The sequence below is a fragment of the Hylobates moloch genome, unplaced genomic scaffold (genome assembly GCF_009828535.3).
Source record: "Hylobates moloch isolate HMO894 unplaced genomic scaffold, HMol_V3 SCAFFOLD_23, whole genome shotgun sequence".
Classification (NCBI taxonomy): domain Eukaryota; kingdom Metazoa; phylum Chordata; class Mammalia; order Primates; family Hylobatidae; genus Hylobates; species Hylobates moloch.
In genome coordinates this window covers 30190230-30214422 of record NW_026652298.1, presented here as the reverse complement: position 1 = coordinate 30214422, position 24193 = coordinate 30190230, and the positions used below count along the sequence as shown (strand labels likewise).

The 24193-nt window shown below is 48.7% G+C and overlaps 1 protein-coding gene and 1 pseudogene across 4 annotated transcripts in view; one reads left to right on the top strand and one right to left on the bottom strand.

Moving 5' to 3' along the window:
* SNX29 (sorting nexin 29) overlaps positions 1-24193 on the top strand; it is a 593868-nt gene that overhangs the window by 94754 nt on the left and 474921 nt on the right. For all 4 annotated transcript variants that reach the window (XM_032145365.2, XM_032145366.2, XM_058433797.1 and 1 more), the window contains exons 10-11: positions 514-589; positions 4148-4230. In XM_032145365.2, coding sequence (XP_032001256.1) covers positions 514-589; positions 4148-4230 — 159 coding nt within the window. The remainder of the gene's footprint in view (positions 1-513; positions 590-4147; positions 4231-24193) is intronic.
* On the bottom strand, positions 13551-15739 carry LOC116462668 (putative uncharacterized protein FLJ32790; annotated as a pseudogene).

Here is a 24193-nt window from a genome sequence, read left to right as displayed (position 1 = left end):
GGGCTTTCTTTTTTTTTTTTTTTTTGAGACGGAGTCTCGCTCTGTCGCCCAGGCTGGAGTGCAGTGGCGCAATCTCGGCTCACTGCAAGCTCCGCCTCCCGGGTTCACGCCATTCTCCTGCCTCAGCCTCTCCGAGTAGCTGGGACTACAGGCGCCCGCAACCACGCCCGGCTAATTTTTTTTTGTATTTTTAGTAGAGACGGGGTTTCACCGTGGTCTCGATCTCCTGACCTCGTGATCCGCCCGCCTCGGCCTCCCAAAGTGCTGGGATTACAAGCGTGAGCCACCGCGCCCGGCTGGGCTTTCTGTTTCTACAGTGACTGATGCCAAGTCTGAGATGATCGCTGAACAACAGGAAACAGCTGATTAAAATCCAGCTTGCAGGCGAGATGGAGAAAAATTTCTTAGTCAAGTGATGTAGCAGATGAGCCAATGTTTGCACTGTGTCTCTGTCTTCTGGAGAACACGGAGTGAGAAAAGTGACCTCTTTCTGTGATTGCTCTCTCTGCACAGATGCCCCCCTCGGAAGCCTGGAGAACGGGACAGGACCAGAGGACCATGTTCTCCCGGATCCTGGACTTCGGTACAGGTTAATATTGAGAAACCCAGTTGCCTTTGGCATTAAAACATCCTGTTCACAGCTGTGCATTTTATTCTTTTTTAAAGATAGGAGTGCACCTGCTAGGATTAAAGGGCAAGGGTTTACTTCACATTTATGTTCAGATTTAGTCTTTTTTGTTGAGGTGGAGCCCTGTTCTGTTGCCCAGGCTGGAGTGCAGTGGCGCAGTCTCGACTCACTGCAACCTCCGCCTCCCGAGCCTCCCAAGTAGTTGGAATTACAGGCACACACCACCATGCCCAGCTGATTTTTTTGTATTTTTAGTGGAGATGGGGTTTCACCATGTTGGCCAGGCTGGTCTCCAATTCCTGACCTCAGGTGATCTGCCCCCCTCGGCCTCCCAAAGTGCTGGGATTACAGGCGTGAGCAGATTTAGTCTTTACATCACAGAAGATGCAGTTGCCAAGGGTCTTAGATCATTACTCCCTCAGAGACACTGTATAAGAGATGGTAGATGTCGAATGTCAACACCTTTTGGGGCATATCTGGGTGCCTCCTGTATTGTTATTTTGTTTTTTTTTCTTTTTTGAGATGGAGTCTCGCTCTGTCACCCAGGCTGGAGTGCGGTGGTGCAATCTCAGCTCACTGCAAGCTCTGCCTCCCGGGTTCACGCCATTCTCCTGCCTCAGCCTCCTAAGTAGCTGGGACTACAGGCGCCTGCCACTGCGCCCAGCTAACTTTTTGTATTTTTAGTAGAGATGGGGTTTCACCGTGGTCTTGATCTCCTGACCTCATGATCCGCCCGCCTCAGCCTCCCAAAGTGCTGGGATTACAGGTGTGAGCCACCGTGCCCGGCCTGTTATTTTCTTAATTTAAATATTTGTTGATATTTGATACCAAGATTTGACAATCCTAGTGTTGTATATTTAAGCCATTTAGATGTTACATAGCATTTGTGAAGTGCTTAGTATGCTGTCTGGCATGTAGTAAGCACTATATAGGTTTTCTTTGTCTTTTTTCAAATAAAGTATCTCATGGGGAAATTGAGTTGTCCCAAGTTGTTGGATGCTTTTTTTTTTTTTTTTGAGACGGTCTTACTCTGTTGCCCAGGCTGGAGTGCAGTGGCACAATCTTGGCTCACTGCAACCTCCGCCTCCTGGGTTCAAGCGAGTCTCCTGCCTCAGCCTCCCAAGTACCTGGGATTACACATGTCCACCACCATGCCCGGCAAATTTTTGTATTTTTTCAGTAGAGACGGAGTTTTGCCATGTTGGCCAGGCTGGTCTCGACCTCCTGACCTCATGTGATCCGCCCGCCTTGGCCTCCCACAGCGCTGGGATTCCTGATGTGAGCCACCACGCCCAGCCTGGTCATAATATTTTTATCTAGCTTGGGTGACAGAGCGAGACCCTGGATGCTTGGTGGCAGAACCAAAATGGACACCAAAGTCTTTCTTATGCCACTGCCATCCTTGTTGCTCTTAATACTATTTTCTTCTTCTGTCTCTCCTCTTGGTTGTCATTTGGGGTCCCAGGGTTCTGTTACATCCTTATTTTCAAACTTAGCTCTAGAGTGGAACTTCCTGACTACCGTAAACTATATTAGATGCCATGGTCTCACCTGGAACAGGCAAAGGTTCTGCTCTCTCAAAATGGCACTGCTCATAGGAAGCTTGTCCCAGTTAGTTCAGTGTCAGAAGGAATTGATGTTGCCAGACTCTTCCAGGGCGTGGAGTCTTTTTTTGCTATTTATTTTAGAAAATGTGGCTAGGCGTGGTGGCCCATGCCTGTAATCTCAGCACTTTGGGAGGCCAAGGTGGCAGGATTATTTGAGGCCGGGAGTTCAAGACCACCAGTCTGGGCAAGTGAGACCCTGTCTCTACAAATAAAACAACAACAAAATTATCCAGATGTGGTGGTGCACGCCTGTAGTGTCAGCTACCTAGGAGACTGAGGTGGGAAGATCACTTGAACCCAGGAGTTCAAGCCTTCAGTGAGCTGAGATTGCACCACTGCACTCCAGCGTAGATAACGGAGTGAGACCCTGTCTTAAAAAAAAAAAATTGGAAAATGCAACAGTAAATGAAAAAAGAAAATCACTCTTAACCCTGAACTCCATTACGTTGTTGGTGTTTTGGTACTTTTCCTCCTAGTCATGGCGGGTGTGTGTGTGTGTGTGTGTGTGTGTGTGTGTGTGTGTGTGTGTGTCTGCTAACCATGTGATGACCGTGCTGTTCTCACCAAAGATACTAAACTTTATTTTTCATGTTGTAAATTATTGTAAACATACACTTGATTCTTATTATTCCCAGTAGTTATGTTCTATAAAGTTGCTATGAAGACTGAACCAGTGCTCCTAGGGGAAGCACATGGTTTAGTTGCTTTGAGCCTCTGGTCACACATTTTGTTTTTGAGATGAACTGTTGCTCTTTTGCCCAGGCTGGAGTGCAGTGGTGTGATCTTGGCCCACTGCAACCTCTGCTTCCTGGGTTGAAGTGATTCTCCTGCCTCAGCCTCCCAAGTAGCTGGGATTACAGGCATGTGCCACCACACTGAGATAATTTTTGTATTTTTAGTAGAGAAGGGGTTTTGCCATGTTCGCCAGGCTGATCTCGAACTCCTGACCTCATGTGATCCACCCTCATCGGCCTCCCAAAATATTGCGATTACAGGCGTGAGCCACCACACCTGGCCTGGTCACAGCATTTTTATCAACTAATCAACACATAACCTGGTTTTATGTCTGTTCCTGTTTAAAGACACCTTGTTTAATGTATACAGTTGATTCCTTAACATTGAATTCACAGCCAGCAGCACTGTAAGCCATGCCTGAATGAAGCATCTCTAACTCACAAATTATCTCCATACAGCACATCACAGCCTTCCTGTGCTTAGGAACTTTTGGCAGTACCACTTCAGCACTGTGCTTGGGGACATTTTAAACAAAGAAATGAAGTGGAAGAAAAGGCCGGGCATGGTCGATCGTGCCTGTAATCCCAGCACTTTGGGAGGCCGAGGCAGGTGGATCACCTGAGGTCAGGAGTTTGAGACCAGTCTGGCCAACATGGTGAAACCCCATTTCTAGTAAATATACAAGAATTAGCCGGGTGTGGTGCCGCGGGCCTGTAATCCCAGCTACTTGGGAGGCTGAGGCACGAGAATCGCTTGAACCCAGGAGGTGGAGGTTACAGTGAGCCGAGATCGTGCAAAAGAAAGAAAAGTGAAAAAAAAAATGCTAAAAACATGGCAGCGAATAGACAGCAAAGAGGATGCTTGTTTACGGTGTAAGATCTGAGGTCCCAGCTGTTCGACTTCAGCTGAGAACATGCATATTAGGGAGTGAAATTATTGGCCTCTGCATGTGTTCATGAATGATTGTGAAAGCACCTCAAGTATTGACTTTAGGATTACAAATAAATTTTAGTGCGTAGATGAATTTCCAAATACGGAATCTGCAGATAACGAGGCCTGACTAATTTCTGATCTAGTAGAGGTACCAGAGTAAACCGACCTCTGCTAGTTTTCGGAGTGGTGAGGGTGTGTACTTTCAGTGGCCGAGTGTAACTTCCTTCTGCCTGCTTTTTCCTAGTGTGGAAGCCAGCTCTCCAGGCCGCGGAAGTCCTCTGAGCAGCCTGTTACCTTCTGCCTCAGTGCCAGAGTCCATGACAATTAGTAAGTACTTTTGCAGCCACCTCCACCAGCTCTGAGATGACTTCTGGCCCATGTCTCATGGCAGTGCCTTTGTGCTTGTAACCCTGTGACTGTGGGTTCAAGTCAGGTGTGTACGTCCCTGGTTTTATTTTTTATTTATTTATTTATTTTTTATTTATTTATTTTTTGAGACGGAGTCTTTCTCTGTCCCCCAGGCTGGAGTGCGGTGGCGTGATCTCGGCTCACTGCAAGCTCCGCCTCCCGGGTTGACGCCATTCTCCTGCCTCAGCCTCCTGAGTAGCTGGGACTACAGGCGCCCGCCACCACGCCCGGCTAATTTTTTGTATTTTTAGTAGAGACGGGGTTTCACTGTGTTAGCCAGGATGTCTCGATCTCCTGACCTTGTGATCCGCCTGCCTCGGCCTCCCAAAGTGCTGGGATTACAGGCTTGAGCCACCGGCCCGTCCCTGGTTTTAGACTGGAGGTGTGGTACGTGCTTGTGGATTTCCAGAACCGTGGTTAATGCATGGCACTTGGGTGTGTGCGCGCTAAAGGGCGTGCCTCAGGGTGGAGCAGCATTGCCGTAGACTTCTGTGGTTGCAGGTTTTGGGGTTTGCCTCCCATAATGCAGTTAGCTACAGAGGACCTATTCGAGTTGGATTTGCTTTGTAACTCTGGAGGACTCATTTTTGTAAGTGAAGAAGAACGTGTCTCTCCGAGATGATTAAACTTTGCTAATGATCAGGCTTCAACTGTTTCCAACTTTACTACCTAGAAAAATTATTAGAGATATAGCAAGGAAGACTAGGTTTGAATGGCTTTGTATAACAAAGAATAAACCAACTGTTATGTAAACTGACGGGTGCTCCTGGTATCTCACTCATGTCTTGAGCCAGCATTTGTCCCATGGCCTTCCCTGGCTGCAGAGGGGGCACTTGTTCTCAATTAAAAAAAGATTAGCTTTTGTTGCTAAGGAAGGAAGAAGGAGTTTGGGAGGCACCCAGCATTTTCTGATTCAAGGGTGAAGCAGGAAGTGAGCAGAAACTGTTATATAAACCAACAGTTGGTTTATTTTTTGTACACAGAGCCATTCAGATCTACTCATCTTGAAGTTCTTGTGGTTGAGGAGACGTGATGGAAATTTCTCTCTACCCAGAGGTAGATGGGCTGGGGCCAGCATGTGGCTCCATGGCTGTCAGCAACCGGCACTCCTCCTGTCTTGCCTCGTAGACCAAAATAGCCGTTTTAGCTCCAGCCATTTCATTCTCATTCCAGGTGGCAGGAAGGAGGAGAGGGCAGAGAGACTTTGTCTGTTTCTACATATAGGATTCAGGGGCCTGAGCTTGGATAGGGAAAAAATTACAATGTTTTTCATTTAGCTCTGGGTGAATTGTATTTTCTTCAATTATGATCATTCTATTTTGATGTAATTGGTTTCCTTTGTGATATGGTATGTTTTATATATTTTAATACATTTTCCTGAAAAGGAGCCCTTGGTTATTCCTAGACTACAGAATGGGCTCTTGGTACAAAAACGGTGAAGCCCCCCAACCTTCTCCCTAGAAGGTGTTCATAGTATGCCACTCGTGTCTTGGGCCAGCGTTCATCTCATGGCCCCCCTTGGCTGCAGAGGGGGCAATTGTTCTGGATAAAAAATAAATTAGTTTTTGTTGCCAAGGAAGGAAGAAAGAGTTTGGGAGGCACCCAGCATTCTTTGATTCAATGGTGAAGCAGGAAGTGAGCAGACACCGTGAGGCCGCTACGTGGGAACGGCTGGCCGCACTTTTTGTATGTGAGCGTGTGTGGTTTACTGTGGCGCTGCTCAGCCCTGAACTAGGCTGAGCAGGTGTTACTAGATCACTCGGTCTGTGGGACACGGGGTGGGTGAGTATGCAGCTGGCTGCTTTTCACCTGTCAATCTTTTGTTTACCACAGTACTGTTACTTACCGTATAGTTTATTATTCATTTTTATTTATTTATCTTTTTGTAGAGATGAGGTCTCATCATGTTGTCCAGGCTGGTTTTGAACTCCTGGGCTCAAGTGATCCACCTGCCTCAGCCCCCCAAAGCGCTAGGATGACAGGCGTGAGCCACTGTGCCCGGCCTACTACAGTTTCCTTTTTTTTTTTTTTTTTTTTGAGACAGAGTCTTGCTCTTGTCTCCCAGGCTAGAGTGCAATGGCACAATCTCAGCTTACTGCAACCGCCACCTCCTGGGTTCAAGCGATTCTCCTGTGTCAGCCTCCCAAGTAGCTGGGATTACAGGCCCACACCCGGCTAATTTTTGTATTTTTAGTAGAGACGGGGTTTCGCCATGTTGGCCGGGCTGGTCTCGAACTCCTGACCTCATGATCTGCCCATCTCGGCCTCCCAAAGTGCTGGGATTACAGGTGTGAGCCATCGTGCCCAGACTATAGTTTACTTTTAATGATGCACTTAAACAAACTTGAATTCCTTTATTTTTTGAAAAAGGAAGTTTTATCTCACTACTGTAAATGGAGAGTCACTGTGAGTTAACGAAAATAGCAGGTTGCTGTAAAATGAAGACAGTGGAAGGAAACTATTACTAAGTGTGCCTGGCATGGTTGCCTGCCCTGGGTTCTGATTGAGACCCACTCTCGTTGTTCAAAAGAGAGATGACTGCTGCTTCTTTTTGGCCCCGGCCTGTGGCAAGGATCTCAGTCTTCATACTGCTGCTGGCAAGGATCTCAGTCTTCATACTGCTGGGAAGCTCTGTAACCACCAGAAAGACCAGAAGTGGGGTGATCTGCAGTGCAGGAAAGCCCATCTGGGCGCAGCTTCTGCACCTAGCCCTTTGGAAGTGCTTCTCCAAAAGCGAATTGTGCTGGAAAAGTAGGGGTTGAAACCAAACAGCCACATCCTGCCATCAGGATGCTCTTTATGGCCCCACTGACCAAGAAATCACGGCTTCTGTACTCAGTGATGACTTCTTGACTTCAGTTGAGGAAAACAATGAAGTTCTGTAGCCAGGCATGGTGGCAGGTGCCTGGAATCCCAGCTACTCGGGAGGCTGAGGCAAGAGAATCACTTGAACCCCGGGAAGTGGAGGTTGCAGTGAGACAAGATGGCACCATTGCACTCCAGCCTGGGTGCCAGAGCGAGACTCTGTCACAAAAAAAAAAAAAAAAAAAATAGAAAAGCTAAAATAAAAATTTTGGGGAAAAAAACTTTAGGGATAAAAACCTTGATGAAGTTCTGATTGTTGGATTTGGTCACAAAGGTCATGCTGTTGGTGACATCCCTGGGGTCCGCGTTAAGGTTCTCAGAGTATTCAGTGTCTCTCCCTTGGTCCTATGCAAAGGCAAGAAGGAAAGACCAAGATAATACATTTTGGTGGTGAAAACACAGTAGAAATATATTTTTATAAGCCAAGGGCAAAGAGATGGGTCAGCGAGTCACATTAGAAAGGTGTTGAGGATACGCTGTTACTGAACTGATGATAATGGAGAGGACTGAGGATGGGAAAAGAAGCCACCTCCTGTGACTTGCTGGGATGTAATGGCACAGCACCTTCCCAGCACCTACGATCTGTCTCTGTGTGGGCGGCACCATGGTGTAGATGGACAAGACGTGACTCTGGCTGTGAGGCACAGCTACTGTAAAGAACACTGCGTTTTGATTTACGGGCATTTTGTTTTTAAAGAGCAGCAGCCCCGAGATCACACCTGCGAGCCTTTGTGGGCGCCGTAAGTAGGGCTGCAGGCATCCCTGTGTGCCCCGGCAGGTATCTGACATTCTGTTTCCCAAGAGTTCCTGCGGCCGGGGCTGAGGTCCCAGCATCTCAGATAAACACGGTTTGCTTTGTCAGCTGCGTCTCAGGTCCACGTAGAGCATGGTGTCTGGGCCTTCCTCAGCTGCTTTCTGTCTTTGAGGAAGTCACTGGCCTTGCCTGTGCATTTTCACCGATGACATAGATGCCCTTAAACATGCTCGAGTTAGGCCAGTGACAGGCGCAGATTGTTTTTCTTGTCTTGACTCAGACAATTTTTTAGAAACTAAATTGTTTTATGATTTGGCATCTTGAGCAAGTTTGGGACATATCCAGAGCTTACACCTTGAATCTCTGAAGAAAAAAATGTCACCATGTCTGCATTTGAGGCTTGATACTTGGTAGAAATGTGGTTTGTGGTTAGGATTGTGTGTGGGTGGCCGGGGCAAGGGGCTTCTGTCTTCTGTGGTGCCTGTACTTTTAGGAGGTCTTCAAGGACAGCGCTGTTGTCTCTCCTGGATGTCATCCAGCACAGATGAGGGGTCAGGAATCCTAGAAATTCTGAGCGAAGGGTGGTTTTCAATTGTGTTTCCCCACCCTGCCATCACCTCCTGTGTCACATGGAAGAGGAGTAAGAAGAGTGGGTCTGTCTAGGTGTCCGGGGGGTTTGCTTGGGCTACCATAACAAGGGCCCACAGATAGGGTGGCTTCAACAACAAAAACTTATTTTCTCGGCCGGGCACGGTGGCTCATGCCTGTAATCCTAGCACTTTGGGAGGCTGAGGTGGGGGGAATCACTTGAGGTCGGGAGTTCAAAACCAGCCTGGCCAACATGGTGAAACCCCGTCTTTACTAAAAATACAAAAAATTAGCAGGATGTTGTGGCGGGTGCCTGTAATCTCAGCTACTCGGGGGGCAGAGGCAGGAGAATCACTTGAACCTGGGAGGCAAAGGCTGCAGTGAGCTGAGATTGCACCACTGCACTCCAGCTGGGGCGACAGAGCAAGACTACGTCTCAAAAAAAAAAAAAAACTCAAAAAACTCAAAAAACTTACTTTCTTACAGTTCTGGAGGCTGAAAGAGCAAGATCAAGGTGCCAGCAGGGTTGATTTCTGGTGAGGCCTCTCTCCTTGGCTTGCAGATGGCCACCTTCTCTTTCTGTCCTTATGTGGCCTTTCCTCTGCAGGCACATCCTGGTGTCCCTTCTCTCTTATAAGGACACTGGTCCTGTGGGATCAGAGCCCCGCGCTTATGACCTTATTAACTTTAATTACCTCATTAAGGCCTTGTCTCCATATAGACTCTGATTGGGAGTTAGGGCTTCCACTGGTCCATTTGGGAAGGGATGCAATTCAGTCCATAGCATGAGTTGTCCCAGGAGTGAGTGTCGCAAATGCCGTCCCAGTTCAGATGGAGCATCCCATCGCTGCATGTGAAGCACCTGAGATTCTACTCTGGAGCAGTCACTCGACTCTTGGAAACCCCAGAGGAGCTTGGCAAAGAAACTCATCAGCTCTGCCCCCCGAAGCAGTGAATGCTTCACTCACATCCCGCCAAGTGGCTTCCCTGGCTTCGTGTAATAATCTGCGCAGGTGGCTGCCTCTGTACTGTAATTGAGCTAGAGCTGGGTTATTGAATCCTCAGTGCCTGGGGATAATTGTGAAGTCTTCTGTCGAGCAGCCTTTACCTCTCCGGTATCTCTGAAATTGCAAAGGGTGTTTTGTCCTGAGGCATTCAGAGGGACTGTATTCTTGTGGTTATTTACTACTGAAGAGAAGATGGTATGTCCAGGCCCACATGATTGCTCTCCTTCTGCAAGGCCCTCTGGTACTTCAGAAAATACAAAAGCCTGTTATGAAAAAGTTAATTTTTTTTTTTTTTTTTTTAGACGGAGTGTTGCTCTTATCGCCCAGGCTGGAGTGTAGTGGCGCGATCTCGGGTCACTGAAACCTCCGCCTCCTGGATTCAAGCTATTCTCCTGTCTCAGCCTCCTGAGTAGCTGGGATTACAGATGCCCACTACTACACCCAGCTAATTTTTGTACTTTTAGTAGAGGCAGGGTTTCACCATGTTGGCCAGGCTGGTCTCGAACTCCTGACCTCGTGATCCGCCCACCTCAGCTTCCCAAAGTGAAAAATTTAATTATTTAGCAAAGCAGTAAAGACAGTTTGGAGCAAAGTAAAACACCCATAATTCTGCCTCAGGGATGCCTTGCATTGCTGCAGGTAGGTTCCCAGGTCTTGTTTCGGGCACACGGAGCTGTACCTGGGGTTGGAGTCGCAGCTGGGCCTGTTGCTCTCGGGAGGCCATGTGCCCTCAGGGCCGGGAGGGCACACTCAGAAGCTCAGCTACCTGGGCTCAGGTTCCAGCTGAGTGGCCCCAACCCTCCCCGTACCCGTGTCCTTATCAAGACAGAGTGACAGGATCAACACCCAAATCATGGGCGGCCATGAAGATAACTGTGATGTGCTTAGAACAGCCTCAGGATCAGAGTTAAGAGTCAATAAATAGGCCGCATGCAGTGGCGCACGCCTGTAATCCCAGCACTTTGGGAGGCCAAGGTGGGCAGATCACTTGAGGGCAGGAGTTTGAGACTAGCCAGGCCAACATAGTGAGACTCTGTCTCTATAAAAAATAAAAAAAAAAAAATTACCTGGATATGGTGGTGCGTACCTGTATTCCCAGCTAATTGGGAGGCTGAGGCAGGAGGATTGTTTGAGCCCAGGAGGTCAAGGCTGCAGTGAGTTATGATTACACCACTGCACTCCAGCCTGGGTGACAGGGCTAGACCCCGTCTCAAAAAGAAAAAGAAAAAAAAAAGAAATCCCCAGGGCAGTGAGTGTCTTCTGTCCCCTCTGGGCCCTTTCCCCTTGTGTGAAGTCACCCGCATGGCCAGTGGCTTTCCTTTTCTGCCTCCTCTTCTGTCAGCTCTTACCACCAGTTCCTGACAAACCCTCAAAGCAAACTTCCGGAATGCGATGGGCTTGTTAAGAACACAGCAGGTCCGAGGAGAGTGGCATTGGATTTGTTTTTGGAGGCCCCATATTCCTTCTCCACTCTTCTTCCCTTTCCTTTTGGACGGAGTCTTGCTCTGCCGGCCAGGCTGGAATGCACTGGTGTTATCTCGGCTCACTGCAACCTCCGCCTCCCAGGTTCAAGTGATTCTCCTGCCTTGGCCTCCCGAGTAGCTGGGATTAAAGGCACGCGCCACCACGCCTGGCTAATTTTTGTATTTTTAGTAGAGATAGGGTTTTGTTGTATTGGCTAGGCTGGACTCAAACTCCTGACTTCAGGTGATCCTCCTGCCTTGGCCTCCCAAAGTGGTGGAATTACAGGCGTGAGCCACCGTGCCCAGCCTGCACCCTACTTCTCTAATAAAATGTGTCTGTTTATTATTCTATTTCTGACTAGAATAATAATCTTCTATCAAAATAGAAGCTAGTAAAAGTAACAGTATATTCTGGTAGAACTGACCGTATGCCACGTAGTGCTGAAGCATTTTTATTTATGTTTTCTCATTGAATCCCCCAGCAGGTTTCTGAGGTGTAGGTTATATTATTCTCTCTTTTGTATAAGAAAACTGAGGCTGAGGAGGATAAGTACCTGCCCAAGGCCTCATGGCTAGTAGAACAGATAGTTACTGAGCACCTACTGTGTGCCAGACATGGTACCTAGCTATAGTAAGTGGTGAATCTGTGACAGATCCAAGTGTTCTTACTCCAAAGCCGACACTCTTGCCAATTCTTTTTTTTTTTTTTTTGAGACAGTCTTGCTCTGGGTGGAGTGCAGTGGCGCGATCTCGGCTCACTGCAAGCTCCGCCTCCCGGGCTCATGCCATTCTCCTGCCTCAGCCTCTCGAGTAGCTGGGACTACAGGTGCCCGCCAACACGCCCGGCTAATTTTTTGTAATTTTTAGTAGAGACAGGGTTTCACTGTGTTAGCCAGGATGGTCTCAATCTCCTTTCCTCATGATCCGCCCGCCTCGGCCTCCCAAAGTGCTGGGATTACAGGTAGTGAGCCACTGTGCTTGGCCACACTCTTGCCAATTCTACATTACCTAAGGTGACACATTCCATTGTCACCAGCCAGGACAAGCAGTAGTGGACTAGTCATGTGTGGGCATCCAGGCCTGAGAGCCTTAAGCTTATCATTACTATTTTTAGAGGCAGGGTCTCTGCTGCCCAGGCTGGAGTGCAGTGGTGCATTCCTGGCTCACTGCAGCCTTGAACTCCTGGGCTTAAGCGATCCTCCTGCCTCAGCTTCCCAAATAGCTGGGACTGAAGGTGCATGCCACCCCACCTGGCTGTGTTTTAATGCTTATTTTGTAGAGATGGGAGTCTTGCTATGTTGCTCAGGCTGGTCTTGAACTCCTGGGCTCAGATAATCCTCCCGCCTCAGCCTCTCAACGTGCTGGAGTTACGACGTGAGCTCCTATGCCTGGCCAAACACCAAATTTTAAAATGACGAAAAATTGTCTTTTTAGCAGTTTCATTTAACTATCGTCATTTTAAAAAAACTTAATTTGTGGCAACAATGTTTCAACAAAATTTTGGATTAAATAGTCCTGTGGTTCCCAATCTGGGGGATCAGGAGGGTAGAATAGAAGATGTGGGTGAGAGAGAAACACTGTGAACCAGAGTGATGGAGGCTGACACAGACGCAGAGCAGTTGTGTCTTTCTGGAATAGCACATGTCTCTGCCTTTGGCTGTGATATTTCAGCTCCGTTATTGGCAGGCTTTAAAAACAAGCAGGGTAACTATCAGAACACTTAAGACTGATAGACAAATGTGGTTCATGGGTGTGGAATGAGAGGCATTCTTGGTGGTAAGTAATGATTATGGGGCCGGGCATGGTGGCTCATGTCTGTAATCTCAGCACTGTGGGAGGCTGACGCTGGAGGATTGCTTGAGCCCAGGAGTTTGAGACCAACGTGGGCAAAATAGCAAGACCCTGTCTCTACAAAAAAATAAAAATTGGCTGGGCATCAGTGGCTCATGCCTGTAATCCCAGCACTTTGGGAGGCTGAGGTGGGTGGATCACCTGAGGTCAAGAGTTTGAGACCAGCGTGGCCAACATAGTGAAACCTGTCTCTACTAAAAATACAAAAAACAATTAGCCGGGCATGGTGATGGGTGCCGGTAATCCCAGCTACTCAGGAGGCTGAGGCAGGAGAATCACTTGAACCCAGGAGGTGGAGGTTGCAATGAGCTGAGATTGTGCCACTGCACTCCAGCCTGGGTAACAGAGCAAGACTCTATCTCAAAATAAATAAATTAATAAATAAAAATTAGCTGATCATGGTGGCACATGTCTGTGGTCTCAGCTACTTGGGAGAATGAGGCAGGAGGATTGCTTGAGCCCAGGAGTTCGAGGCTGCAGTGAGCAGTGATCATGACCCTGCACCCCAGCCTGGGCAACAGAGCGAGACCTGCCTCTTAAACAGTTGTGGTAATGATTAGTACTCATTAGATGGTAAAGCAGCTGACATTATGCGAGATGCCTCTCTGAAGTTATCCTGGGCTTTATAGCAACCCAGAAGGTACAGGCATTACTGGTCCATTGTACAGATGAGAAAGTCACTGAGGCAGAGGCCAAATACAGTGTTCAGAGTCACATAGCCAAACTTCTGGGGCTGCAGCTTCCATATCCAGCTGTATCCTCTTTCCCTCTTCTTCCTGGTTGAGGTGGCTGGGAAGCAGCAGTGTTTTGTGTTCAATAGGCTAACCTGGCAACCTGATTCCTGCTGGTGGAGCTGCTGCCGTCTCTGCAATATGCTATTGGAGGAGGAGCTGTTGGGCCGTGGGACCTCATGGCTAGACCCCGTGCAGGGGGCCCTGGTCCCTTAGGGGGTATGAGCACTGCCCCGTCTCGTTCTGGCTTTGCTTGTGTCTCTAGGCTGCATGACTGGGAAGGATGGGTGCTCTCCACACAGGTCCTGCCATGGGTGTCTGAGGCTGCAGGGCACCAGCTCAGTCTCTGCAGCAGGCCTCACAGTGTTACGTTTGGGCCAGGCAGAAAGCTAGAGAGAGACAGGAAAGGCAGGAACAGATCTGGTCAGCTGATCCAGCACCTGCAGAAGGCTGCAGCAGGACTGGCTCCGCGGGGTCAGAGCAGGGGCGGGTGTTGGGTGGGTGTTTTCATGTTGCCAGGGGGAGGTGCCACGTTGCCAGGTGTCCCTTGTAAGCTCTGCAGGGTGCTTTTAGGACATGGGTGCTGACTTGGGCTGTTTGACAGACATAGACTCTGTTCCCACTTGTTCTTATACTTAGAAAGGATTTTAGCTGTCCCTCCCCAGCCCTCATTTATATGGGAAGGCTTGGCTCAGGGAGCGTAAGGACATTGTGGTCATGCAGTGGGAAAGTGGCAGAGGAATGGCGTTTTGAGTGTTGACGGGAGTGCTTTTCTTTTTGAAGAAAAAAGACATTTCTTTCTTTCTATTCTCTTTTCTTCTGTTCTTTTACTGTTTGCTAGATCCCTTTTTCCATTCAAACACAATTTATGGCCGGGGCAGTGGTGCACGCCTGTAATCGCAGCACTTTAGGAGGCTGAGGTGGGAGGATGGCTCGAATCCAGGAGTTCAAGACCCGCCTGGGCAACATAGCAAGACCCTTCCTTTACAAATACAAACATTTAAAAATTGGCCAGGTGCAGTGGCCCATGCCTGTAATCCCAGCACTTTGGGAGGCTGAGGCAGGCGGATTACTCTTGAGGTCAGGAGTTCAAGACCAGCCTGGCCAACACAGCAAAACCCCATCTCTACTGACAGTACAAAAATTAGCTGGGCATAGTGGGCACCTGTGATCCCAGCTATTGGGGGGCTGAGGCAGAGAATTGCTTAAACCTTGGAGGCATAGGCTGCAGTGAGCTGAGATCATACCACTGCATTACAGCCTAGGAGGCAGAGTGAGACTTTGTCTCAAAAAGAAAGAAAGAGAGAGAGAGAGAGAGAGGGAGGGAGGGAGGGAGGGAGGGAAAGAAAGAGAAAGAAAGAAAAGAAAGAAAGAAAGAGTGTGGTGGTGGCACCTGGCATCTGCCTGTAGTCCCAGCTACTCGGGAGGCTGAGGTGGGAAGATTGCTTGAGCCTAGGAGGTCGAGGCTTTAGTGAATAATGATTACGACCCTGCACTCCAGCCTGGGTGATAGAGCAAGACCGTGTCAAAAAAATAAATAAATAAAATAAACCCAATAGAAAAAAACCTGCAACTATTTCTGCCCAGTGCTGATAGTATAATATGATCGCCACACTGCTACTCTTGGTGTATATATTGATGAACAAGAAGCAAAGGTCCTGCCCTCAGAAGCTGCCAGAACCATGGGGAAGACAAGCAGCAAGCATTAGAAAGGCAAAGCCTATGCCCTGTTTTAAGGCGTGTTTCAGGAAAGGGCACTCTCAGATGTCAGCGGGGCTGAGGCCTCAGGATGGGGGGCTTGGCCTGTTTTGGTGGCGGGTGGTACCGCTGGCATTGTGCTGCCAGAAGTGAGGGGGAGAGTGAGTTGGAGGATGCCGGAGAGGGTAGCTTGTGTAGATTTTATCCCACGTACAATGGGAAGCCAGTGGAGGACGTGAAGCAGGGGCGATAGGATTTCCTCACTTCCTCTTGCAAAGAGCAGAGCAGGCTCTGAAGCCTGCTTGCCACACAGAGCGCACTCAGCAGAGCATTCCTTCCGTCCTTCCCTGCTCCTTCCATCCGCCCTCCCTTTTACAGGCGGTGCTGAGGGCTTCCCTGTGCCTCGGGGTAGGGAGTCCTGAGTTGACTTAGTGGCCATACTCTCAGGCTGCTGACAGTCCTGTCACTGCCCTAAGCATGGTGCCCTAACACCCGTGAGTCATAGAGCTGTGCCAGGTGCGGTAGGACAGACGCGTCCCAGCAGGGAGTTCTCTGGCCGGGATGCGGTGGGGGGAGGTGCGCGGGGTGGTGTCAGAGTCCTGGCTTCCAGCCTCAGCTCCACGACTTCCTAACTAGATTTCTCTTTCTTTTTTCCTTGAAGACTCTCTGGGTCCCTTGTCCTCATTTGTGAAATGAGGACATTCTCACCGGCGTCTCGGGGTGTTCTGAGGACCAAACGCACTGGCTTAGGAAGGCATTAGACTTGAGTGCAGAACCGGGATCCTTTGTGATTGGAGCCTTCTCAGCTACCTGGAAGCTTTTACGGTGGGGAGCGGCGGGGCTCTAGTTCCTCCGGGTTAGGACTTTGCCCAGGAATGCAGAGAACCAGGCTGAGGACAGTGGGAGGGAATGGGGGTAAATGTCCCGTGCTGCCTCACGCGGTTATTGATGGTAGGTGGTGGCCTTGCTCCAGGGAGGCCAGTTCTTCCTGAAGTCACGTCTGGAGACCCCCTTGGGACCAATTTTTAAGCCCATTTGGTAGCTCCCCAAGGGTTCAAGTGCCAGCTGCAAACCCTAGTCCCGGGGTTTAGGGTTTGAATTCTAGGATGCTGCCTGGTCTCCCATTTCCATCCTGGTTTCTCTCCAGATGGCCTCTGCTAGTCTTCACATATCAAATCCATCTGTAAGTTCATTCCTATTTCTGGGGCAATTCCAGATTTTCCTTCAAGGAGTACCTGGAAGGCCAGGTATGGAGGCTAACACGTGTAATCCCAGCACTTTGGGAGGCTGAAGCAGGCAGATCAATCACCTGAGGCCTGGAGTTCAAGACCAGCCTGGCCAACATGGTGAAACCCTGTCTCTACTAAAAATACAAAAATTAGCCAGGTGTGGTGGTGCACGCCTGTAATCCCAGCTACTCGAGAGGCTCAGGCAGGAGAATCACTTGAACCCAGGAAGTGGAGGTCGCAGTGAGAAAAGATCACACCACTGCACTCCAGCGTGGGCGACAGAGTGAGACTTCGCCTCAAAAAAAGAAAGAAAAAGAGCGCCTGGAAAATAGTAATAATACAAATACCTTCTTACTCATTTTGCCTACCATAAACCAGGCTTTACCTACACTAATGCTTAATCTTCATAGCATCCGTGTAAAATAGGAGTGCTAGACTTGTTCTGTAGTTGAAGAAACTGAGCGGCTTTGCTGAAGGTCATACTGCTATTGGGTGGTGGAGGCATGGTTCACACCCCCTTCCCCTCCTTGCCGTTCCTGGAGACCCACAAGCTTGTGTAATGCCCCACCTTCAGAGAAAAGCACCCAGGTCTCAGGATGTCCCCTTTGCTATAGACTGAATGTTTGTGTGCCCCTAAAATTCCTCGGTTGGAATCCTAACCCCCAGTGTGATGGTGTTAGGAGGTGGGCCCTTGGGAGTTGATTAGGTCGTGAGGCTGGGGCCCTCATGAGTGGGATTAGTGCCCTTACAAAAGGGACCCCAGAGGGTGGGTATGGTGGCTCATGCCTGCAATCCCAGCACTTTGGGAGGCTGAGGCAGGAGGATTGCTTGATCCCAGAACTCGAGACCAGCCTGAGTAGCACAGATAGACCCTGTCTCTACACACACACAAAAATTAGACTTGGTGGTGCATGCCTGTAGTCCCAGCTACTCGGAAGTGAGCCCACTTTGAGGTGAGCCCAGGAGTTTGAGGTCGCAGTGAGCCAAGATCATGCCACTGCACTCCAGCCTGGGCAACAGAGCAAGATCCCGTCTCAAAAAAAAAAAAAAAGGGACCCCAGAGACCTTGTTTGCCCTTTCTACCATGTAATGATGACACAGCAAGAAGTTGCCATCAGTGAACCAAGAAGAGGGCCCTCACCAGATCCCAAATCTGTCGGTGCCTTGATCTCGGACTTCCAGCTGCCAGAACTGTGAGAAATCAGTCCCCGTTGTTCACAGTGCACCGGGTCCATGGTGTTTTGTTTTCGCAGCCCTAGTGGGCGGAGGTACTCCTGCAAGAGGCCCTCCTTCCCTGGCCGTCCATCTGGAAGAGCCCAGCACAGGCAATCTCATCCCATCACCCCACGTGTAGCACTTCCCTGGCTGCTGACTTCAGGTTTCAGAGCGCCCTGTAAACCTCACTCCCGTCTTTAGTTTCTTTCCTGTAGCCCCCACTGGGATACAAGCTCCCTGAGTAGAGACACTTTGTCTGCTAGTTCATTGCCATTTTCCTCCTCCCCCAAATCCTGCCTGACAAGTAGTTGTTCAAGAGACATTTAAAGAAGGAGAGAAGGAAGGAAGGAAGGAAGGAACAAAGGAACTAATATTTATTTTAGTTCTAACAAGCATGGAAAGTTAAAAGTGCATTCTGCAGGAATGAATTGAAACTGAGTTCCCTGAGGGCGGGCTCCAGTCTGTTGTAATCACCATTGTGTCTCTTGGGATGCAGTAAAGGCCTGGTAACATGAGTTGCTCAAGGGAGTGGATTTTCACCTTTTTTCCTCTTGTCTCTTGTGTCAGGGAGAGGCAGCTGGTTGTAGTGGAATGATGCATTACAAACTCTTTGCCTTCAGTGAATGGGAACACTTGGTTTTGATCCTGGCTCTGAGAGTAGTAGGTCACTTGACCTCTCTGTGCCTCAGTTTCCCAAGCTATGAAGTGGAGGAGGCTTCCCTCAAGGATTCTTTGTGGTGCTGACCATCTGTTCTGGGAAAGGAGCCAGGATATCCACATTCTCATTTGCAGTGATTAAAGAACCACGTTGCTGAAGTTTCTAACGACTTGCCTGACCTCGTTAGTTTCTTTGATACCAGTGACAGGTGTCTTCCTTTCCTCCTTGCCTACTGTCTCCTTTACAGATGTGGTGACAGTTCAGGTGAATTTGAATGACTTTTGGCTAGGCAAGCCAGTATCAGTAAACACACTGGCTTGGACATTTGGCCCATAACTTTTTACACCCGAGGCCAGGTGTTGGCCGACTTGGGAAGAGGGCTGGAAAGAGGCAGAAATGATATTTGTGTGAGTGCCCAGACCCCTGTGGACTGTTTTGCTGAGATGCTCTCTTACGGAGTTTGTAGAGGTGAATCAACAACCTTCTTTGTGAAAGGCAAATGTCACCTTCAGGTTTTAATTCTGAGTGGCCAGCAGCCCTTACATTGCCACTATATATCATCAGAGCCACTAGAATATTAGATATGTAAATCCTTTCTGCACTTTATACATCCTTTAGTTTCGTAGGGCCCTGATGTCAGTGATCATGGCAAGTTGAGAAGCAATGTGTTGGGGTGGAAAGAACATGGGTCAGGCAGACCACAACACTGCTGTTCAAGAGCTGTGCGGCTGCACGCAGTGGCTCCTGGCTGTAATCCCAACACTTTGGGAGGACAAGGCAGGAGGCTTGCTTGAGGCCAGGAGTTCAAAACCAGCCTGGGCAACATAGTGAGACCCCTCTCTTTACAAAAGAAGAAGAAAAAAAAGCCAGACATGGTGGCATGTGCCTGTAATCCCAGCTACTCGGGAGGTTGAGCCCAGGAGTTGTAGGCTACAGTGAGTCTTGATCGCACCACAGCCTGGGTGACAGAGTGAGACCGTGTCTTAAAGAGAAAGATCTATGTGACCCCGGGCAAATGCTTTAATTTCTCTGAACTCATTTTCCCAGTCCTTGAAATCGTGGTAATATTATCCCCTTGGTGGATTCCTGGGAGTTATATGAAGTGTCTGTTTTATCTGGGAACCTCACTGGAGGCTCATAGATAGTTGTAGAGATTTCAGATGCCTCTTGCAATTTTGTGCAAAATCGTGCTTGTGTGTTTGTGCACATACGTGGGTTTTCCTGGGGAGAAGTTCCTTTGCTTTCACGACTCTCCTTCAGAGTGTTCCAGGCTTTAGAAAAAAGTAAGAAACACGAAACACTTCAGGTAGTTAGTAGGTGATAATTGCGCATAGTGTCTGGGGCAACACTGGCAATCGTGGTATCATTATTTTTGTTTTTACTGCTCTGCTTGCTGATGTTAAACCAGCTAGACTGGCTGTGTTCTTATGCACATCCCTACATGTATTAGTAGTGGGAACCTGGGCAAGTATTTAAGCTAACTGTGCCTCAGTGTTCTTGTCTATAAAATGGGGCTATCATAATACCCCTCTGACACAGTTGTGAGGATTAAATGAACTAACAGATGGAACATACTCAGAAGATACACTATGTAAATTACCACCTGAGCTATCGAAGGGTGTTATATGCTATGTAAATTATACCTGGATAAGAAAAATTGGAAAAAAAATCCAAGAGAGTGCCTGGCATCTTAAAGACTGAATAACTGGTAGGTGTGATTATTATCAACACCCTCAAAGGGTACGTTGCTGACGAATCTTCCTGAAAACAACATCTGGGCCTTATTGTTGAACTGCAAATAGGTTGACCTGATTTTCCATCTTACTGAAACCATCGCCACTGCAGAGGCCCTGAAGTTCCCTTTACCTGATATCTACCCCTCAATCCTCCCTCTGGTTAAGAGGGCATAAATCAGGCTACTCTTTCTGTGAGGCCTGAAAATTGGAAGTGATCAGACAGGATGGTGGTTCTCAGATGGGGATGATTGCAACCCCCAGGGGATATTTAGCCATGTCTGGGACATATATGGTTGTCATAGCTGGGATGAGGGTCCTTCCGGCATCTGCTAAGTAGAGCCCAGGGATGCTGCTGAACGTCCCGTAGTGGACAGGACAGCTCCTCCCAACAGGACAGCTCCTGCCAACACAGCATTATCTAGTCCCAAACGGCAGCACTGCTCGCTTGAGAAACCCCAAGACAGAAGGAAGCGGCAGGGCCGTTTTCCAGGAACTGTATTTTGTTTTAGGCTTTTTTTTTTTTTTAAACCTCTCGCCTTCCTGCATGAAACTTAGGAAAAAATGAACCTAAAGAAAGTGACAGATCCCAGGGAGCATTTGTTTGTGTGTGTGCGCGCACGCATGTGTGTGTGTGTTTCGGAGCTTTTTCGTGCCATCACTCCTGCATTGAAGATGATGATTTAGGAAGGCTGTAGATGCATAAGGATACACACCTGTGGAATGCACCGGACTAAGTGATCCTGACTCCGTAGCTGCGGAAGTACTGTCACTGCTGCGGAAGTACTGTCACTGCTGCAGAAGTACCAGCTCACTGGTACCACTTTACTAGAGCTTAATCAAAATTCATTCAGTTGATATTTGTTGGTGTTTACAAACAGCCTTGTCTCCGTTCACCTCCTTTTTTTAACAACAAAGTTTCTACTGTTGTGTTAATTTCGTTTGAATATATGGTTATTTGGGAGCTGGAGGTTGCAAGAAAGCTGCTCAGGCTTTATTCCTGCCAATTTCAGGAAGAGCCACATTGGAGCCACCAGGGGGCGCCCTAGTCTTTTCTCTGCCGCTTTCCTTCCGCAGCTGCGGGTAGTGGTTATCTGAATTTTTGATGTCCAGCGCAGTACCCCTTTCAGTGGTGAGGTAGCGGGTGGTGGTGGTGTTGACAGCAATGGTCTTTTCTAGTTGAAAAGCATCAAGCATGCATGCAGCTTTCTGTTCACCATCAGTATAGCACAGTCATGCATTGCCAGTCACTTTGTGGTCCTATTCTAAAAGGGAATTTGCAGCTAATCAGAACACATTTCCCCCATGTCATTGCTTTTCATGAGCTATAATTGATTAGCTGTGAGTATTCAGCTTTTGAATCCCAATTGTTGCCTTCTTGCCCATTTTTTGCGGTTGGGGAGTGAAGGTGGTAGAGTGAGGTGAGCCCAGATCATCCGGCCCATTTGTTTGCTTTTAATTTGTTAGAGCTTTTGATTGGGAGCCAGGGCAGAGAGGGCAAGAAAAACATCCTTACTTGTCAATAGACTGTGTTGAGGGGGTCTTTTTTTTTTCCCTCTCGGCTATTATTGGAAGAGATTCTCAATACTAGTGAGGCGTTCTGGCTCGTCGTCTAGCAACACAATTCCAAACATTCGGCAGCTCCAGGAATGAAGTTGAGGAGTGCTGTAGTAACATCAGAGAGAGATGTGAGGCCCCGCAGCCAGCCGCTTGCTTGGCTAAGGGCTCTATGATAAAATTTTAGGATGAGATGGTGGGGCAGCGGCCGTTAAATCGGCTGCAGTTTGAGCCCCTTGCCCCTTAACCGCCGGGAAGTGAACCTAGGTGGCGTGGCCAACACAGATCCCTCACGCTGGGCATCTTTCTTTAAAGGGGAAACTTCCCACCGAATTTTGTGTACTAGCCCTTCAGTGACTGTCTTAGTGTCTTAGTAATTGGAAGGTTCCAGATGGCATTTAGACATGCCTTACTTCTTTATCATCTGTTTATTAATTCCCCAAACATTTACCAAGCATCTCTCATGTGCTGGGCACAGTTTTAGGTGCTCAGGAGCCAGAGGTGGGGATCCAGCTTGGCCATGCACAAGCTCTGTGTCACACGTTAAAATTTCCCCATCATTAAAATGCACATTCTAAGAGTGCGAGCACCATGGGCTGTTGTGCGGACTAAATGAGTTCATACACAGAGTGCTTTGACAGTGTGCTCAGCACTCAGGAGATGTTAGCTCTTCTCACATGGGCCCTGCCCACGGAGCATTCTAGTGGAGGTAACAATGGTAATAAAGAAATGATGAATGATTGGATGGGGCAAAACGGGAGGCAATGGGGTCATGTGGTAGTGATGTACTCTTTGTTATCTGTGGCACTGAACAACCCCCACTCGATCCACCCATGGAAACGAGTTCCTTTGAAGCAGGAAATTCCTAATGGAAGTTTTAGGTTATGCAGTATAGCTCCCAACTCCTTACCTGGAAAAAGACCAGTGCTGAGTGCTGGTCACTCATATAGACCCTGGATTCCTTACTCCCAGGAGGGGAAGGAGGAACCGATGACGGCAGGATGAATGTAGCAAGGATAGGGTGGTTGAGGTCCAGAGGGCCACAGGAGGGAAAGGTTAAGGCCGGGTGCAGGGGAGGTCAGGAGGTCTTGCAGAGATGGGGATACTGGGCCAGGAGGGGACCTCCTTTCAGTGTGCAAAGGGGGCTGACAGTGATCTTCCGGGCTGCACCTCTGGTTCTGTCACTAAGCACTGCAGGATGTCCAGATGGGCTTGAGGGGCTGTTGTCGCCATTATGCAGCCTTTGAGGAAGCAATGGTGATGCTGCTGCCCAGTACTGAGTCTGTCCTTGTCACCCATTAACTCACGCATGTCTGCGATCCTGTGAGAGCTTGCGGTGATCCCCATTTCACAGAGGAGACGGGAGTGCTTAGCGGTAGAGAAACTTGGCCAGCATCACACAGCCGGTGGCTGGTGGAGCTGGGTTGCACAGCTAGGCTCTTAGCCCGGGAAGAATATGTTTTAGCTTCACCTGGAGACCCTGCATCAAGCCAGAGGGCATTTTGAAGGGGCTGTATTTCAGGCCAACTTCCCGCATCTGGCTGGTTGTTCCCCGCATCACCAGGCTCTCCCTTGTCTGTGGTTAATTGTCCAGGCTGCAGTGAGCTCACAAGGTCTCAGTATCATTTCTGTGCTCTTGGTTTGGGCCACACATGATTTTTTTTTTTGTCCTTTTTAGCATTTCATCATTTTATTTGAGATCTGCTGCATTCCTGCTGACCTCCCAAACAGCTCAGATTCTTAATTTGTTTACAGACTTTCAGGAAGGGCTGTCCCTGAACTCTAAGCTAGGATCAACTTTTGGTCCGGAGGTTTCTAGCCGGCTGTCTCAGCTGGGCCAGGCAGCAGCTTATGTAACCATTTGATGCAATTCAGAGCTGATCCAAAATGGGCCTCTCGCTCAGGGGATGAGATGCGGTCAGACTTGTTTGAAATGTCAGCTTTGTTTGAGCTGGGACAGCTCAGTTTGTAAAGTTGGAAGGTGAGGATGGTGGGGAGGCAGTTGGATGTGAGTTTATTGGGAAGGAGTAGCCTGACCGGGCTGCTTCATTAAAGCTGGGGGAGCTGCACCGCCCTGGAGGAAAGCACCCCAGGCTCCTGCAGTCCCACGTGAAGGGCTCACATTCCTGGCTTTGCCCTTTACTTTGTCCGTTTCCTTATTTCCAAAAGGAGGTGAATAGCGCTCGCCATGTATGGTACCTGCACACGCTGGGCCCAGAGGACGTGCTCAGTACATGGTGGGGGTGCTTACATTTTGGTTGCAGCCCAGCAGTTCCAACCCTTCCCCTGCCCCCTCCTTCAACTCCTTTTCCTCCTCTTCTCCCTCCTGCCCTAGACCTTAAATATTAATGTTAAAAATTTGTATTTAAATTTTTGTTTTGCATAAGTATATATTTACATGGAGCAAAACTCAAAAGGTACAAATGGGACACCGTAAAGGATTTCTCTTCCACTCCCAGGTCAGCCACCTTGCTCCCCGCCCAGGACTCTAACCATCGGAGTTCACCTTCCGGAAGAACGTCGCTGCCCAGTT